The sequence below is a fragment of the Phocoena sinus genome, chromosome 17, assembly GCF_008692025.1.
Source record: "Phocoena sinus isolate mPhoSin1 chromosome 17, mPhoSin1.pri, whole genome shotgun sequence".
Taxonomy (NCBI): Eukaryota; Metazoa; Chordata; class Mammalia; order Artiodactyla; family Phocoenidae; genus Phocoena; species Phocoena sinus.
In genome coordinates, this window is record NC_045779.1 from 63089702 (window position 1) to 63108426 (window position 18725).

At 47.2% G+C, this 18725-nt stretch overlaps 2 protein-coding genes across 5 annotated transcripts in view; one reads left to right on the forward strand and one right to left on the reverse strand.

The window, feature by feature from the left end:
* The window catches only part of ZHX2 (zinc fingers and homeoboxes 2), a 173715-nt gene that overhangs the window by 126705 nt on the left and 28285 nt on the right, over positions 1-18725 (forward strand). The window lies entirely within an intron of this gene.
* Positions 17270-18725, reverse strand: part of DERL1 (derlin 1) — a 91732-nt gene continuing 90276 nt past the window's right edge. The window contains exon 10 of one of the 2 annotated variants that reach the window (XM_032609992.1): positions 17270-18356. In XM_032609992.1, coding sequence (XP_032465883.1) covers positions 18198-18356 — 159 coding nt within the window. In that variant the 3' untranslated portion in view covers positions 17270-18197. The remainder of the gene's footprint in view (positions 18357-18725) is intronic. The other variant, XM_032609993.1, reaches the window with a different exon arrangement.

Consider the following 18725-nt stretch of genomic DNA (forward strand, 5'->3'; position numbering starts at 1 on the left):
CACATATTTTATTAAATGAATAAATGCATGCATGACTGAATGCAAGAACCAGTCAAATAATCAATGAACAGCAAGTGGCCCAGACAGAGAGAGCAGAAGATCTAATATGCCCTATACCTATGGGTCCTGATCCTAAGCAGTGAGGTAGTTGAGGGTCTCTGTTAGTTATTGCTGCAGTTACTTATGCTGCTAACAATACAGCAGTATTAACAGGCCTCTTGTCCTCCTTTGAAGTTGAGTCAGTGACATCCTGCTATTAAGAAAAATATAGGGGACAGAATTAGACCAAATAGTCCTAAAATTTATATGGAAACACAGAAGACCCTGAATAGCCAATGCAATATTGAGAAAGAAGAGCAAAGCTGGAGGTATGATGCTCCCTGATTTCAAACTATGCTTACAAAGCTACAGTAATCAAAAGAGTATGGTACTGGCACAAAAACAGACACATAGATCAATAAAGAGAGCCCAGAAATAAGCCCACCCTTATATGGTCAATTAATCTACAATAAAGGAGGCAAAAATATACACTGGGGAAAAGACAGCCTCTTCAGTAAATGGTGTTGGGAAAACTGGACAGCTACATGCAGAAGAATCAAACTGGACTACTTTCTCACACCATATACAAAAATAAACTCAACACGGATTAAAGACCTAAATGTAAGACCTGAAACCATAAATTTTCTAGAAGAAAACATAGGCAGTATGTTCTTTGACATCAGTCTCAGCAAAAGATTTTTGGGTCTGTCTCCTCAGGCAAGGGAAACAAAAGCAAAAATAAATATGTGGGACTACATTAACCTAAAAAGCTTTTGCACAAGACAGCCTCTTCAATAAGTAGTGTTGGGAAAACTGGACAGCTACATGTAAAAGAATGAAATTAGGACACTTCCTAACACCACACACAAAAATAAACTCAAAATGGATTCAAGAACTAAATGTAAGGCCAGACACTATAAAACTCTTAGGAAAACATAGGCAGAACATTCTATGACATAAATTACAGCAAGATCCTTTTTGACCCACCTCCTAGATAAATGGAAATAAAAACAAAAATAAACAAATGGGACCTAATGAAACTTCAAAGCTTTTGCACGGCAAAGGAAACCATAAACAAGACGAAGAGACAACCCTCAGAATAGAAAATATTTGCAAACAAAGCAACTGACAAAGGATTAATCTCCAAAACATACAAGCAGCTCATGCAGCTCAATGTCAAGAAAACAAACAACCCAACCCAAAAATGGGCGGAACACCTAAATAGACATTTCTCCAAAGAAGACATACAGATGGCCAAGAAACACATGAAAGAATGCTCAATATCATTAATCATTAGAGAAATGCAAATCAAAACCACAATGAGGTATCACCTCACACCAGTCAGAATGGCCATCATCAAAAAATGTACAAACAATAAATGCTGGAGAGGGTGTGGAGAAAAGGGAACCCTCTTGCACTGTTGGTGGGAATGTAAATTGATACAGCCACTGTGGAGAACAGTATGGAGGTTCCTTAAAAAACTAAAAATAGAACTACCATATGACCCAGCAATCCCACTACTGGGCATATACCCTAAGAAGACCATAATTCAAAAAGAGCCGCGTACCACAATGTTCATTGCATCACTATTTACAATAGCCAGGACATGGAACCAACCTAAGTGGCCATCGACAGACAAATGGATAAAGAAGATGTGGCACATATATACAATGGAATATTACTCAGCCATAAAAAGAAATGAAATTGAGTTATTTATAATGGGGTGGATGGACCTAAAGTCTGGCATACAGAATGAAGTAAGTCAGAAAGAGAAAAACAAATACCGTATGCTAACACATATATATGGAATCTAAAAAAAAATGGTTCTGATTAACCTAGGGGCAGGACAGGAGTAAAGATGCAGATGTAGAGAATGGACTTGAGGACACGGGGAGGGGGAAGGGTAAGCTGGGACAAAGTGAGAGAGTGGCATGGACGTATATACACTACCAAATGTAAAATAGATGGCTAGTGGGAAGCAGCTGCATAGCACAGGGAGATCAGCTCAGTGCTTTGTGACCACCTAGAGGGGTGGGATAGGGAGGGTGGGAGGGAGACACAAGAGGGAGGGGATATGGGGATATATGTATATGCATAGCTGATTCACTTCGTTATACAGCAGAAGCTAACACATTGTAAAGCAATTATACTCCAATAAAGATGTTTAAAAAAGAAAAAAGCTTTTGCACAGTGAAGGAAACTGTTAACCAAACAAAAAGGAAACTAATGAATGGGAGAAGATATTTGCAGATGATATATCTGATAAGGGATTAATATCTAAAATACAAAGAACTCATACAATTGACCATTAAAAGAAAAAAACCAATTGAAAAATGGGTAGAGGGAGCTTCCCTGGTGGCACAGTGGTTGGGAGCTCGCCTGCTGGTGCAGGGGACACGGATTTGAGCCCTGGTCCAGGAAGAGCCCACATGCCGCGGAGCAACTAAGCCCATGCACCACCACTACTGAGCCTGTGTTCCACAGCCCGCGAGCCACAGCTACTGAAGCCCGTGCGCCTAGAGCCCATGCTCCGCAACAAGAGAAGCCACCGCAATGAGAAGCCCACGCACCGCAACGAAGAGTAGGCCCCTCTTGCCACGACTAGAGAAAGCCTGCACAAAACAACGAAGACCCAATGCAACCAAAAATAAATAAATAAAATTTTTTTTTTACATGGTCAGAGGTAGGGCTTCCCTGGTGGCGTAGTGGTTGTGAGTCCGCCTGCCAACGCAGGGGACATGGGTTCGTGTCCCGGTCCGGGAGGATCCCACATGCCGCGGAGCGGCTGGGCCCGTGAGCCATGGCCGCTGAGCCTGCGCATCCGGAGCCTGTGCTCCACAACGGGAGAGGCCACAACAGTGAGAGGCCCGCGTAACACACACACAAAAAAAATGGGCAGAGGACCTGAATAGACCTTTTTCCAAAGAAGACATACAGATGGCCAGTAGGCATATAAAAAGATGCTCAACATCACTAAACATCAGGGAAATGCAAATCAAAACCACCATGAGATGCCACCTCACACCTGTCAGGATGACCATCATCAAAAAGACAAGGGATGACAAGTGTCGGCAAAGATGTGGAGAAAAGGGAACCCTCGTGCTCTGCCGATGGGAATGTAATTTGCTGCGGCCACCCCCAGGGAGTCTGGCTCAGTTGGTATGGGATGTGGCCTGAGGGTCAGGGTACTTAAGAGCCCCTCTGCTGACGCCAGTGCAGAGACAGGGTGGAGAGCCCCTGCCCTGAAGAAGCGTCTTCCCTTACAAAGTCAGGCTGTCCAGCTGCTGTCAGTTTGTCATTAGCTATTAATTTGTGTGATTTCTTAATTAAAGGCTGTGTCTCCTATCTCTCTCTACCTCTGTCTTATAAAGACACTTAGGATGGCATTTAGGGCCCACCCAGATAATCCAGGATGGGCCTTAGCTTTTGTTGTTGTTGTTTATCCATTCACTATATAATAATTTGCATCTACTAATCCCAAACTCCCAATCCATCCCTCCCCCACCTCTCCTTCTCCTCGGCAACCACGAGTCTGTCCTCTATGTCCGTGAATCTGTTTCTGTTTCGTAGAGAAGTTCTTTTGTGTCATATTTTAGATTCCACATATATGTGATATCGTATGGTATTTGTGTTTCTCTTTCTGACTTCTCTTAGTATGATAATCTCTACGTCCATCCATGTAGTTGCAAATGGCATTAATTTCATTCTTTTTTAAGGCTGAGTAGTATTCCATTGTATATATACATATGTCACATCTTCTTTATCCATTCGTCTGTCAATGGACATTTAGGTTGTTTCCATGTCTTGGCTATTGTAAACAATGCTGCTATGATCTGCACGTATCATTTCGAATTGTAGTTTTGTCTGGATATATGAGGACGGGCCTAACTTAATCACATCTTCAATGTTCTTTTTTACACATGAGGTAAGTCACAAGTTCCAGGGATTGGGACCTGGACATCTTTGGGAGGGCCAGTACTCGGCCTACCACAGGGCTTCTTATTTTTGTCCACCTTTGTAGCGTCACAACCTAATGCAGTACCTGGGACAGAGTGACATAGTGAACAAATAGATGAATAGTGTAAACTCAATGCATTGGCCGATTACATTGTGTTAGGAATCAGACTCATAGGGATCCAGAAGGAGGGCTGGAGGCAAGCTGTGGAAGAGCCAGGCATGGAGGGATTAAACTTGGTGCTTTCTGAAACGCACATCAGTCGACACCACACACCTTCTCCCTCCTCCCCGTTCACTAGCTTTCCCTCACCCTCGGGATAAAGTCCAGTGAGGCTGCTGCGTACCTCTCCCAACTCCCCACACCTCTCTCCTAACACCTCATACCACCTATTTATATAGGGCACTCTTGCATTATCACTGCTTCTGTAACTTTGTGTCACCTCTACTAGATTATACTCTACATGAACAGCTCTAAGCTTCGCTCACCCGCCTCCCCTATCTCCAGCCCCCAGGACAGAACCTGGCACATAGTGGGTATTCAAATATCTGTTAAGTGAACAAAGGAACTTCAGGCTAATTGGTTGTTCAAAGCCAGGCAGCTTTGCTTTTGAGAATATTGGCTCATCAGGGGAAACTGGGCTGTTGGCTCACCCCGAAATGCCTAGACTAGAGGCCTGGCTGGTAAGTCATCAAAATATATTGGCGGGGGGATGGGGGGAGATGCAAAGAGCCTGCTGGGGGCAGAGGTTTCAGCGAGAAAAGTGTGTGAGTTTTGGTAAGAGCCTTGGAATCATGTCTTGAGAGACTCTGAAAGCTCATCAGACAAGTTGGAATGGGATTCAGTGGAGAATGAGAGCCATGACTGGTCGTTACTGACGTAAGAGATGGAGGAAAGTCAGAGATTGGGGGAGATGTGCCTGGCAGCAGGCACGAGGCAGATTGGAACAGTGGAGACCGTGGACAGAAGGAAAGCCATTCCATTTCGGCAGTCTGGACAAGGTGTGATGATGGTTTGGACTGGTGTGGAAACATGTACAATGTTACAAGCAAATGATAGAGCTTGGATTCAGATGGAAGGAGAGACACTCGTGAGCTAAGGTAGCACGCCCTGGGCACACAAAGGAATAATGGCACCAGAGGGAGTAGCCAAGATGACTTTGTGTCACCAGCCCAGGTGGCAGAGAGTCTGGTGCCCCTGCAGGCAGAAAACTGTGGAAGCCAGGTGACCATCTTGGCTTTGGAACAAGTTGGGTTTGCAGAAAAGAGAATAGGACGTCCTATTGTTATTGTTACTGTTGTTGCTATTAGTATTTTTATTCTCTGATTGGTCAGAATATTTACATTGAATACTTTCCATATACCAAGTTGTACTGTGCTTTTCTTCAATGGATCATATTATTTGATTCTCACAACAACCTTCTGAGGAATACTTTCAGTTAGTATCCCCATGATACAAATGAGAAAACTGAGCTATCCTTTTCCCTCTGAAATGCTCTGTCCCTCGAACAAGATGATATTAAAACGTGTTTCTTTCTAATATGACTCCTGACACTGACGTACTAATTTTTTTTATTTCTTCCCTTGTGAGCCTGCTGCTATTTCATCAACCAATGCTCAGTGACCATTCCGACCCATTCAGTCAGCCAAGACGTAACCCCATTTCTCATTCGTGTATAGGGTTTTGCTCCTTGATATTCATCAGCATATATTTTTTTAATATTTTGACCAAGCTCCTGTACCCAGGGTCATAGCATGTTGGCTGGAAATTCCTCTGGAAAAGGACAAAAAAAATCACAAAGACAGGCCCCTCATGTCTGAAAAAAAAATCCACTAAGTATTATTTTGTTTCCTGTCCTCATATATCCATAACTCACAGTCTTTTTCACGCTGATCTATAGAGTACATCAACTGCCAATAAAGACCTAACTATATAGGAAGCTATGGAGGCCACGTGGTTGGTTATGATTAATTAATATTGTATCCCACCAAAAAAGAAACCACAAAGGCAAGCGAAGGATCAGGCTTGGGTTCGGACATCAGTTCAGCAGGCCAGCTCAGCGCTGTACCTCCTATTTGTACAACAGGAAGGTGACAGTAGAGAGCTGGTGTAAAGAAGGTTCTGAGACAGATCCCGGAAGGAAACCTCTTCTCAGCCTCAGGGGCCTTATGGGAAAATGGAGGCTATAATATTTCCCGCTCTGCCTCCTGAGGATTAAGAGCTCCTATATGATGATGTACGTAAAAACGTTCTGTGAACTGTAACGCACGTTCCAGACCTGAGGGGCGCTCACTGCCGTCAGCATCGTTACTGTTATTATTATTGATGTGGCGATGGGGAGGGCTGTTGGCAAAGAGGAACACACAGACGAGTAATTTTCTACCAAAGAGCAGCAGTTTGCAAAACTGCTCAGAAAATGTGAAAGGGGGATGCTGGAAGAGTAGGGAACCCCTACAGGTTCCTTCTCAAGCTTAAATTGTAAAAAAAAAAAAAAATCATTCTTTTCTCGGGCCCTTTCACACGAGACTGATTTGGTAAGAATTTTGCCCCCATGGTGAAGGTGATCCCAAAAGAGACCCTGCCTTCCCATTTTCCTTGTGAGTCCCCAACGTGTTGGGAGTGAGGAAACTCAGGACACGACCAGACTTGAGGGCTGGAGAGGAAATGGGAGTGGGTGGCCGGCACACCCACTCCTACCTCCACCCCCCAGCCAGTCCTTGGTCTATTCAACCAAGACATCGTGTCGGCAAAGCCAACCAGAATCCTCTCCCTTTCAACCCAAGGCTGGTCCTCGGTGTTATCATGGGAGCCCTCCCTGGTCTGAGAGCTGTCCCAGGTCCAGGTGGGGCAGGCCTTGCCAATGGCCACCAGAGGCCACTTGTCCAAAACCCCCTGGTCCATGTACCATTCCAGGGCACTGATACCTCTCTAAGCCTCCGTTTCCTCATTTGTAAAATAAGTGGGGCTGGACAAGCCTGGATTCAAGTCTGTAGTCTGTGGCCCATAGTTGTCCAAGAATACTGGCTTTCACCCTGCCTGGCCGAAGCTGTTCAGTTGTGTTAGGGTGCAGCTGGGCAAGGGGCTCTGTGTCTGCACCCCCGGGAGCCAACAGTATTTCTGCAGGAGCTGTGCACTGCTGGCTGCATGCGAGGGGCTGAAGTTTGTGCTTTGGGCCCAGAGAGGAAGGTGCCACCACGTAGTGACCTACCACATCCCTTACATGACCTTTAACAGCAAGAAGGAAGGACGAGGGAGGGGGATGGGCAAGGGAAGGGGGAAAGAAAGGAGACAGAGAGGAAGGGGGGAGGGGGAGGGGAGAAGGCAGGTAGGCCCCTGTGTGCCCGTCATCTCCTGTGACCCTCCCCACAGCCCTGGGAAGTGAGAAGGAAGATAGGGATCAGGGCACCTTAAAGACAGTTCGGCTTTGACACACGCAAGGTAACGAACTCCACCTCCAAGAGAAAGGTGTTCTGAACACGGGGGTACAGCTGAGGGCGTAGGTCAAATGTGCATCCCGTCGTCACTCCCTTCGAGCAGTTGCATCAGCATCACCTGGGAGCTTTGAAACACACCGAAGCTTGGTCCCCATCCCAAGTTTCTCGTGTAATCACCGAGGGTGTAGTCTGAGCGTCAGGATACGGAAGCAGATGTGACTTATGACTTTAAAGGACCTTTCTGGAGGATTAGTGAGTTGGGGAGGGTGGGGCATGAATGGGAAGCTGGGAGACCAGGCAGGAGGCGATCACAGGGGCCCAGATGAGAGGTGATGGCGACCTAGGTCAGGGTGGTGGCCGTGGAAGGTGAGGGAGGAAGGTGAATCCGGAACCTGATTTGCAGGGAGAGCAAACAGGCCGTGCTGGTGTGAATCTGTGCACGCTCGCGTGTGTTTCCCTAAAGACTATCGTCTTAGAATCTGGAGCAGAGGGAATCATCCTGTAACTGTGGCAATTTTGTGGAAACTGAAGGCAGCAGATCCTGGCCTTGTGGATCCGAGTCCAACAGGGCTGTGGTCTCCAGCTCATTACTCATTCCCAAGAGACAGCAGCCTACTTCTCCAGGGCTGGTGGAACTGGGGCCTCCAGCTTCTGCCTGGGAGCAGGAAGCAGCTCACCAAAGAGGACGTGTGGAGTGACAGGAGAGTCACAGGCTGCAAACCTCACTCAGCTGGCCCACGGTAGGGTGTCCTATGGCTGCTGTAACAAATGACCACAAAGGTGTTGGCTCAGAACAGCACAGATTTGTTCTCTGAAAGCTGTAGAGGTCAAGAATCAACAATCAGATCCACAAGACTCAAATCAAGGTGTTGGCAGGGCTAGATTCTTCCGCCGGCTCCTTGCCCGTTTCAGTTCCCAATGGCTGCCTGCATTCCTTGGCCTGTGGTGCCTTCTCCCATCTTCACAGTGCATCACTCCAATCTCTGCGTCCATCCTCACATCGCCCTCTCCTCATCTGTAGTCAAATTTCCCTCTGCTTCCCTCTATCAGGACACGTGTGGTTATATTTAGGGTCCCCTCCAATAATCTAGGATAATCTCTCCATCTCAATATCCTTAATTTAATCACATCATCAAAGTTCCTTTTGCCATATAAGGTTACATCCATAGGACCTAGGGGTTAGGACCTGGATATCTTTGAGGCCCATGATTCAGCCTGTGGTACCCTGGGCCCCATGCAAAGAGATGCAGAAATACAACCCCTGGATGTGGCTTAAATCTGTGAGACTTTTGTCTGGGATTTAACTGGCTTGGATGAATGGCTTTGTGGAGGACATTCTATCAGAGAATACGAGTAAACCTTCAGCCTTTATCCCAGGCTTTGAGATGAAGGGAAGTCTCTTCGAGGTAGAGATGAAAGGGGTTCAAGAGAAAGCTGTGGGTTTGGGGATGCAAAGGAGGGGCTGGAGGGCTGGAGGGAGGGGTGGGGGCTAGAATGGAGAAGGGGATCTGACAGAATCTAAGCATCTGCTGAAAAGCCCTGTCTCGCCCTGATCCATGCCTGGGGAACAGAAAAATCTCACTTCTCTCCCAGCTCCGAGAAGATGAAGTGTGTGCAAATCACCCGCAGGAGCAAAAGGAAAAGGTTACACTGGGAATTGTCGATATGATAAATCCCTGCAGTCTCACAGCCTCTCTAAATGTTTTGATAGCAGAATATGATGGATTGTAAATCAGAGTAGGCCCATCTTAAACATTTGAGAGCACCTTATTTATTTATGTGACACGTAAAACCAGAATTGATTCATTTTTCTTTCTGTCTCAGGGAGATTTTTTTTTCCTGCTTTCAGAAACACATCACTCTTCCCCCAGCCCCGGTTTTCTGTGTTTGTGGGTGTGTGGGCCTGTATGTGGTGGTGGCTGTTATGATTCTTTCTACCCAGAAAAAGGATGCTTTGCCTTGAAGAAGATGATAGCAACAGGAACTAACTGCAAAAATAATGAAGCCGCTTTGCTTCAAAATATGTCTTAATCTTGTTGCTTTTTTTTTTCCACAAGATTATTGCTCAGAGAAAGAGAGGGTGTAAAGATGCTACAATGTGATAGATTTGCGATATGAAACCCAGGCAGACACATACAGAGACTATTTCCCGGTTGTCCTGGCTTGGATCTACAGTCATGAAGTATCAAGCCCCTCCATGGGATCAAATTAAACTTGCCTTTGTCATACTCTTTCTACAACACTAATTTCTGCTTTATAATTCACCACAGTGGTAAGTGTTGGATGGAGCCTCGATTCACACCCAAGTCTGTTCTAATTCCAAAGCTAGTAGATTTACCCACTCTGCTTAACTGGCTTCTTAAGGACCAGTTCAGCTCAGAACACCTTGATCCCATGATGACATTGGGGACAGACAGCCACCCAGCAGAACCCATCACCCCAACACAACCACCTCTAGGAGAAACTTCACCCACCTGCCTGGGCAGATAGGCCATGAGACACGGGGTCCTCTCGCCATACTTATATCCTGTCCCTTCCCAAATCTCAAGGTTGGCCTTACCTAACAGGCAGGCCTAGGTCACCTCTACGAGCCTCCCAACTCTGATGCCCTGTGAACCTTCTTGATTCTGGTTTTTCTCCTTTGGCTTCTCTCGTTAAAGGCAGAGAATGGCATTTGGGTGCAAAGTCTTTATTTATAAGCCATCAAGATACTGCTTCATTTTGACTTCAAAAAACCATATGCTCTTACAGGAAAACATAGGAAAAACACTCTTTGACATAAACCACAGCAAGATCTTTTTTGACCCACCTCCTAGAGTAACGGAAATAAAAACAAAAATAAACAATTGGGACTTAATTAAACTTAAATATTTTGCACAGCAAAGGAAACCATAAACAAGACAAAAAACCATAAACAAACAAAAAAAAAGGAAGCCCTCAGAATGGGAGAAAATATTTGCAAATGAAACAACAGACAAAGGATTAATCTCCAAAGTATACAAACAGCTCATGGAGCTCAATATCAAAAAACAAACAATCCAGTTAAAAACTGGATGGAAGACCTAAATAGACATTTCACCAAAGAAGACATACAGATGGCCAAGAGGCACATGAAAAGATGTTCAACATCACTAATTATTAGAGAAATGCAAATCAAAACTACAATGAGGTATCAGCTCACACCAGTCAGAATGGCCAGCATCAAAAAATCTAGGAACAATAAATGCTGGAGGGCTTCCCTGGTGGCGCAGTGGTTGAGAATCTGCCTGCCTATGCAGACGACACAGGTTCGAGCCCTGGTCCGGGAAGATCCCACATGCCACGGAGGAACTAAGCCCGTGTGCCACAACTACTGAGCCTGCACTCTAGAGCCCACAAGCCACAACTACTGAACCTGCGTGCCACAACTACTGAAGCCCGCGCGCCTAGAGCCCGTGCTCCCCAACAAGAGAAGCCACTGCGATGAGAAGCCCACACACCTCAACGAAGAGTAGCCCCCACTTGCCACAACTAAAGAAAGCCCACGTGCAGCAACGAAGACCCAGTGCAGCCAAAAATAAATAAATATTTTAAAATAATAATATAAATAAATAAATGATGGAAAGGGTGTGGTGACAAGGGAACCCTCCTGCACAGTTGGTGGGAATGTAAATTGATACAACCACTATGGAGAACAGTATGGAGTTTCCTTAAACTAAAAATAGAACTACCATATGAGCCAGCAATCCCACTATTGGGCATATATCCTGAGAAAACCATAATTCAAAACGAGACATGTACCACAATGTTCATTGCAGCACTATTTACAATAGGACATGGAAGGAACCTAAATGTCCATTGACAGATGAATGGATAAAGAAGATGTGGCACATATATACAGTGGAATATTACTCAGCCATAAAAAGAAACGAAAGTGAGTTATTTGTAGTGAGGTGGATGGACCTAGTGTCCGTCATACAGAGTGAAGTTAAGTCAGAAGGAGAAAAACAAGTACCGTATGCTAACGCATATGTATAGAATCTAAAAAAAAAAAAAAAAAAAATGGTACTGATGGACCTAGTTGCAGGCCAGAAATAAAGATGTAGACATAGAGAATGGACCTGAGGATACAGGGTGGGAAGGGGAAGCTGGGCGAAGTGAGAGTAGCATCGACATATATACACTGCCGAATGTAAAATAGTTGGCTGGTGGGAAGCAGCAGCATAGCACAGGGAGATCAGCTCGGTGCTTTGCGATGACCTAGAGGGGTGGGATAGGGAGGGTGGGAGGGACACGTGTGTGTATATGGCTGATCCGCTTTGTTGTGCGACAGAAACTAACACAGTATTAGAAGCAATTATACTCCAGTAACAATCTATTAATAGAAAACAAAACCGTATGCTATGGTTTTGTTTTTTAATCCACTTTATACAAAGTATTCCTTGTGATTAAAATTTCTCTTACTACTTGATCTAGACTCACAGGTGACTTTTCCCTCCCTCTTTTTTGGAGATGTTTGGAGCTCTCAACTCATCTCATGCTTATCTATCCCTGAACGGTCCCAAGTAGGGAAAAGAACTTTTTCCCATTATGAAACCATCGAAGAGTTTTGTTTTCATGTTAGCAAGTGAAAAGTTGTACTTTTCAATGCAGCTTTTTAAGACCTTTCCCAAAAAAGTATTTTGAGAGGGAATATAATTTTTAAATAATAACTGAATAATTTGAAAATTACTTTGCAGTGAACATCAAATGTCACAGGTAGTCAGGGAGTCTCTGCCTCTGTTTTCATTGATACTCGTTACTGTGTCAGGTTTACTGTTTCTTGATATGAAGAGCTCAGCTTAGATGTCCTCTCCTCAAAGAGGCTTTCCTGATTACCTCCTTGAAAGTAGGTCTTGGGGAATCCCTGGTGGGCCAGTGATTAGGACTCCAAGCTCTCATTGTCAAGGGCTGGGGTTCGATCCCTGGTTGGGGAACTAAAATCCCACAAGGCAGGTGGCACGGCAAAAAAAAAACAAACAAACAAAAAAAAGAAAGTAGGTCTTTAAGTCACCGTCACAACATTTTTTTTCTTTTTAAATGTATTTATTTTATTTATTTATTTTTGGCTGCGTTGGGTCTTCATTGCTGCATGTGAGCTTTCTCTAGTTGTGGCGAGCGGGGGCTACTCTTCATTGTGGTGCGTGGACTTCTCATTGCGGTGGCTTCTCTCGTTGTGGAGCACGGGCTCTAGGCACGCGGGCTTCAGTAGTTGTGGCTCGTGGGCTCTAGAGCGCAGGCTCAGTAGTTGTGGCGCACAGGCTTAGTTGCTCTGCGGCATGTGGGATCGTCCTGGACCAGGGCTCGAACCCGCATTCCCTGCATCGGCAGGCGGATTCTTAACCACTGTGCCACCAGGGAAGCCCCCATCACATCATTTTTAAGAACTCTTTGCAGAGTAAATACTTAACCACTATCTACAAGTTGTTTTCAATTTTCTGTCTCCCCCTCCTAGATCATGGGCACCTTGAAAGCAGGAATCTTATGTCTTATTTCCTGAGTATCAAAGCAGTGTCTGGCATAGAGCAGGCACTCAAGAAGGAATGAAGGAATGAATGAATGAGTGAATGAATGAATGAACATCTGAGCTGTGTTCTCTTTTCCAAGGTCCATGTTTCTGCTTCCAAAGAATAGCTCTTCTGCTGTATTTCCCTTTTAAAACACCAGGACTGCTGTAGGACAGGAATGGAGCACTGAGGTGAAATTGGGTGGCAGAAAGCACTGCTCACAGCCAGTTCCCAATACTCCTAAGGAGGTTTTGAAGATGAGGATGACATGGTCAGATTCACGTTTAGAGACATGATGTTTAATCATGGCATTAGTTGTGACATAGGCAGTGGCAAGAGATCTGTTTCTGAAAACAGAGCACTGACGTTTGTTTAGGATGTACTTTTATTGATTAGCAAGGACTCCAGGTTAGCCCTATACGAATGGCACTCCCGCTAACATGCTGAGATTCTTTCTTAAGGGAAAGAGAATGGTGTGGAATGATACCCAACATGACAAGAGTGAGAGAACGTTGCAAACGGGCATGTCACCTAGCACGTCTACCGTCAGGGAAAGACTGAGGATTGCCGTCTTAGAAAGAAATGGTGGCAGCAAGGAGGTTGGCCTGAAACCGTGTCTGTCAGGACGTTTTCAATCATAGGTGCCAGAAAGCCCCATCAAACCGGCGTACACAAACTGCTGGAAGGGTAGGTCCATGCGTGTGTCAGATTCAGGCGTGGCGGCATACAGAGGGATGTGATGGGGACTCTGCATCTCTCAACTCAGCTGGTTCCGACCGCCCCACTCGGGTCATCAGGCCACTCCTTAAATCACTCACTCTCGTGGGGGGACATGATGTACTGAGTGGTCAGGACCAAATCACATGCCCACTGCTGGAGGATCCACAAGGGCCAAGAGTGGGTGGGGGTCTTTCTCTAGAAAGAAGTGGACTGCCCTGGCCAGAGGAGGAAGGGCTGCCAGACAGGTAGTGCCTGCCACAGCCAGGTGAAGCCCAGAGGCCAGGCCAGGCTGTAGGGAGTCACTGCAGCTGCTGGGAGAAGCCAGGAGGGGGGACCCTGCCTGGAGCGGAGGAATGAAGGATGCGGAGCCATTGTGGAAGCAGAGTCGGGAGGGCCTGGGACATAATTAACTGTGGGGCGGGGAGGGAGTGGAGAGCAAGAGGAATCTGGGTTTCCAGCCCGAATGACTAAGAAGACCGGGATGCTTCTGTCGGGAATGAGGAGTGTTACGGAAAGATCGGGTTTGGGAGACGGGTGGGGGGCTTGGCTCTACACGTGTTCAAGTTGAGGCTCCCGTGCGGGTCAGAGATGCACAGAAGCCACACTCGGAAGAGGCTCCAAGACCAAATTTCCTCTTCAGAGCCACCTTCCAGGTGCGGGTGACGGAGCAGAGTCTGTTCAACTGAGTGGGAGTGGATTGTGCATTTTTTTTTGTTTTGAATTCATGTATTATTTTCTTTGGTTTTCATGAATCATCTTGGTCTTGTTCAAAAAATCGTGTTTCAGTGGAGAGTGGCTGCTCCAGCGTTTGTCCGGTTACAAGTCCATGTAGCCTGTCCTCGCTGTCAGCTAGAGGTGGGAAAGGAAGGTCTGGGGCTCTGCGAAGAGGAGCCGGGGCTAGAAAGGCTCGTTTGGTAGACGTCTGCAACGGTGAGTTTAGCGCTTTGGGATGGGTGAGATCACCAAGGACAATGGAGAGGAGAGGGATGAGAAAAGGCCCAGAGCATGGAGGTGACAGCAGAAAATGGATGAGGAAGCAAAGTAGGAGCTGCCAGGAAGAGAATAAGGGGCACCACCCAGGAGAGCCAAGGGGAGGCGATTTAAGGAAGGCAGTTTGCCCCACAGAGGCAGTGATGCGGGATTTATTTGGCAGTTTAAGAGAAAAGCGTCGACAGAGCAAGGAGGACAGAATGCGCAGAGGTGAGGGATGAACGGGGCAGTAACAGGAGAGGCGGGCAGCAGCCATCTCGAACTTCCTTTGAGATGTTTGATGGTTACATGATTTTAACAGCAGGTACCGTCCCTGTGTTGCAGGCTCAGAGCTTATTGTATTTGGGGCCCGGAGGCAAACACTGTGCACAGAGAGCTCACTGGATACTCTCAGCACCCCTTCGAGCACCCCAGCACCCCATGGGTACCATTTTCATCCCCCGATTACTGATGGAAAGGCTGATGCTTCGGAGGACGGGTGTAACTTGTCCAGGCTCACATGCCAGTGAGTGGTGGCACCAGACCCAGAAGGCCAGTCTCTTTCACTCGGGAGCCTCTGCCCTAGAAAGCAAGAGTTGCTTAATAATGTGTAGACGATGGTGGAATTGAGCAGCTTTGGGAACTTTGATGTTGCTTTTCATGTTTGTTTTGCTTTTGTCTACTTTTTTAGGGAAATGGCAAGCTGAGGTGCTCATAACCCAAAGGGAAGGGGATCCAGTGAAGGGAGATAAGAGTTGAGGGAGCCAATGAGTGCTGGGCTGGGGTCCCTGGGGAGCAGAGGGCAGGCCTCGAGGCCAGGTGGATGGGTTAACTTATAACAGGGAGACCCGCTACCTCCTCCGACGTAGAGAGAAAAGAGATGAGTGTGGAGATGGGGAAGAAAGTGACCTTGATCTTCTCAGCAAGATAGAAAGCAAAATCTTCTACTAAAACAGAGAGGGAAAGTTGGGAGAATTAAAGATATTGGCACAGTTGCCATAGAAATTTCTGTGGGTATGAACAAAAGATGAGTATGTCGGAGCAGCGTGACTCAGGTGAGATGAGCACGTGTGAACACACAGCACCTGGCACGGGGACTGACATCTGAGGGGCTGTGGGGGAAAAGGTCAGGATGCTCCAGGGGGGCCTGAGAAGGACGAGGGGCAGAACGGTACCTCTGAACCGCACTTTGTCAAGTCCCTCATCACTAATACCAGCTCACTCATTAAAGTCACCCTTTTAGGGAACCAGATCGTACCAGCTTTAAAGCGTCTCATTCAGTCCAACCCTGCAGGTGGAGATCCACCCATTTCAGAGACGCAAGGACTGAGGCTGGCAACGGTGAACGAGCGTGCTGCGGTTGGTGTTCTCCAGGCCGCACGTGGGTTCGGGACCTGGGCAGTGGGCATCCCAGCTGTGGCCAGAGAAGGGCAGACTGCTGTTAGTAAGTGGCAGAGCCAGGATTCAAACCGGGAGGCCTGGTTCCAGCCTGTGGCCCCTTCCATCCACCACGTGGGCACTAGTGGTGGGAACTAAGGGGGAGCAGGACAGCCATTGGAATTCATTGCTTTGAGTAAAAGTAAATTCTGAGGGCTTCCCTGGTGGCACAATGGTTGAGAGTCCGCCTGCCAATGCAGGAGATGCGGGTTCATGCCCCGGTCCGGGAAGATCCCACATGCCGCGGAGCGGCTGGGCCCGTGAGCCGTGGCTGCTGAGCCTGCGCGTCCGGAGCCTGTGCTCTGCAGCGGGAGAGGCCACAACAGTGAGAGTCCCGCGTACCGCAAAAAAAAAAAAAAAAAAAAGTAAATTCTGGGCCCCAGGCTCACGTGGGCCCAAAATGGACCTGCCTTCTCAGGCGCGGCTGGCTTTCTTTGTCCCTGCGTACTTACTACCCCACCTCAAGTCACCACTCCTACCCACTGCTAGCAGGACACCAGCCTCCTCTCAGAGCTCTGTGTCACCTAAATGCGTGATGACGCTAACGTCACCATTTCATTTCATGAATTTCATTTCATCCACTGAAAATTTTTGGCTGGAAGAGACCACGCAAGCTTTCTTCCACCTAATAAGAGAGCATCTCGGAGTAGCAAGTTGAAAAAGACATTACAATTCAATTAAAAGCTTACTCTTTTGAACACTCCCAGTGGGGAAGAGCCACTCAGAACTTGTGAGAAACCTAATTTATAGACCCAGTGTCAGGAAATGGAATTGTTAACAATTAGCAACTGTGTGTTACCGGGACCCAGCAGTGGGTGTAGAGCCAAGGATGATCGGGGCTCCACCCTCCTCAGCAAGCCAGTTAACCTCTCTGAGCCTCAGTTTCCTTATCTGTGAAATGGAGAGCATCACCATCTGTGGGTGTTGTGGGAATGATAAAGATTATGCATGTAAATGGCATCTTGTGACTACATTATCCTGCCTACATTTGACCAGATCAGCAAACCCTTCTTTACTTCAAAAAAAAAAGTCTGCGAAACTGAGCAGTAAAAGTTAAGCACAGGGCTTCCCTGGTGGCGCAGTGGTTGAGAGTCCGCCTGCCGATGCAGGGGACACGGGTTCGTGCCCCGGTCCGGGAGGATCCCACATGCCGCGGAGCGGCTGGGCCCGTGAGCCATGGCCGCTGAGCCTGCGCGTCCGGAGTCTGTGCTTCGCAATGGGAGAGGCCGCAGCAGTGAGAGGCCTGCGTATCGCCAAAAAAAAAAAAAAAAAAAGTTAAGCACAGAGATAATGGGAAACAGCTTCTTAAAGCTCACCTCCCCAGCCACCGACTCTGCTGCTATGTACCCTGTTGTTTCTAAAGCTGTCTTACACTCCATTATCGAGTGCCCTGTATTCTGTGTTCTTTTCTCTTCCAGCATCGTTCCTTTGTACAATTCTTCCCCCATTTCTGCATCATCCTCCGAACTGTCATTCCCCGGGGAGCACGCTAATTTACTCTGGTCCAGCACAGAACACAGCGAGGAATATTTCCCATCTTCACGGCGCAGGGTTGGCCTGAGCCCAACCACTTCTGAATCAGGAGAGGCCAACTGATGGCTTCTTGCCAAGGCCACTGAACCTGGCTGCCCATCAGTCATGGTGGCTGCTTGTTAAAAATGCAGATTCCTGGGCCTGCTCCTGGATGCTTGGGATTAATAAGTCTGGACTGGGGCTCAGGAGTGGGCATTTTTACAAAGCACCCCAGGTGGCATCTGATGGTTTGGGGGCCACCCTATAGGCCCACCCCCAAAATTCAAGTTTAGATTTCAGGTAAGCTTGGGAGAAATCAGTAAAGCTCAGGAATGAACTCAGGGTCACCAGTGACACTTCAAAAGCCTCTCCCATTTAACAGTTGGGATAAATGGAGACAAGGATGGAGACAGATGAGGAGAGAGCTGGGAGCTTAGAGCAAAACCCAGGATCCCTGCATCCCATTCCTTTCTCCACCTATCTCCCCGCAACCATCACCATCACAACATACCTGCCCATCAGAATTCCTTCTTCTGGGGTGCAGTGCAGTGAGGACAATGTTGTGACTTTAAAACATAAAAGATCACACACACACACACAAAAGATCTACCCTTGATGAACTGCCGCAGAATCTGTTAACAGCTCTGTCAGAAGACCCAGCAAAGCTAAAAGCATCCTTCTGGGCTTTGATGTCTTGATAAGATGCTTCCTTTGAAAGTTCAGAGACAGTCCCGTTATTTCCTCTGACAGCCCCAGTGAAAAGCTCTGAAATCAGAAGTGGCGTCCCGCCGGAGCCTGAAGGTGTGATTCCTTGAGAGTGGCACGTGTGCCCACCCACCCTCCCCCGAGGACCCCAGGCTCCTCCACTAACTCCAACCTCTGACCCCCCTCGGGCTGGAGACCCCGGCCACAGGGGGTCTCTGCAGTCTGACTCTTCACCTCCCCCAGAGTCTCCCTAGGGAGGTCAAGGCCTGGACATTTCCCTCATCTGACAGCCAGGCTATGTGGAAGCCACCTTGCAAAGAGTTTCCAGGGGCTGATTTGACAGTTTGACCCATTCTTCCTCCCCCCGAGGGCCACAGGTCACTCCCAGGAAAGGTCAGGAAATGCTAGTGCCCTGTGTCTGGAAATGAG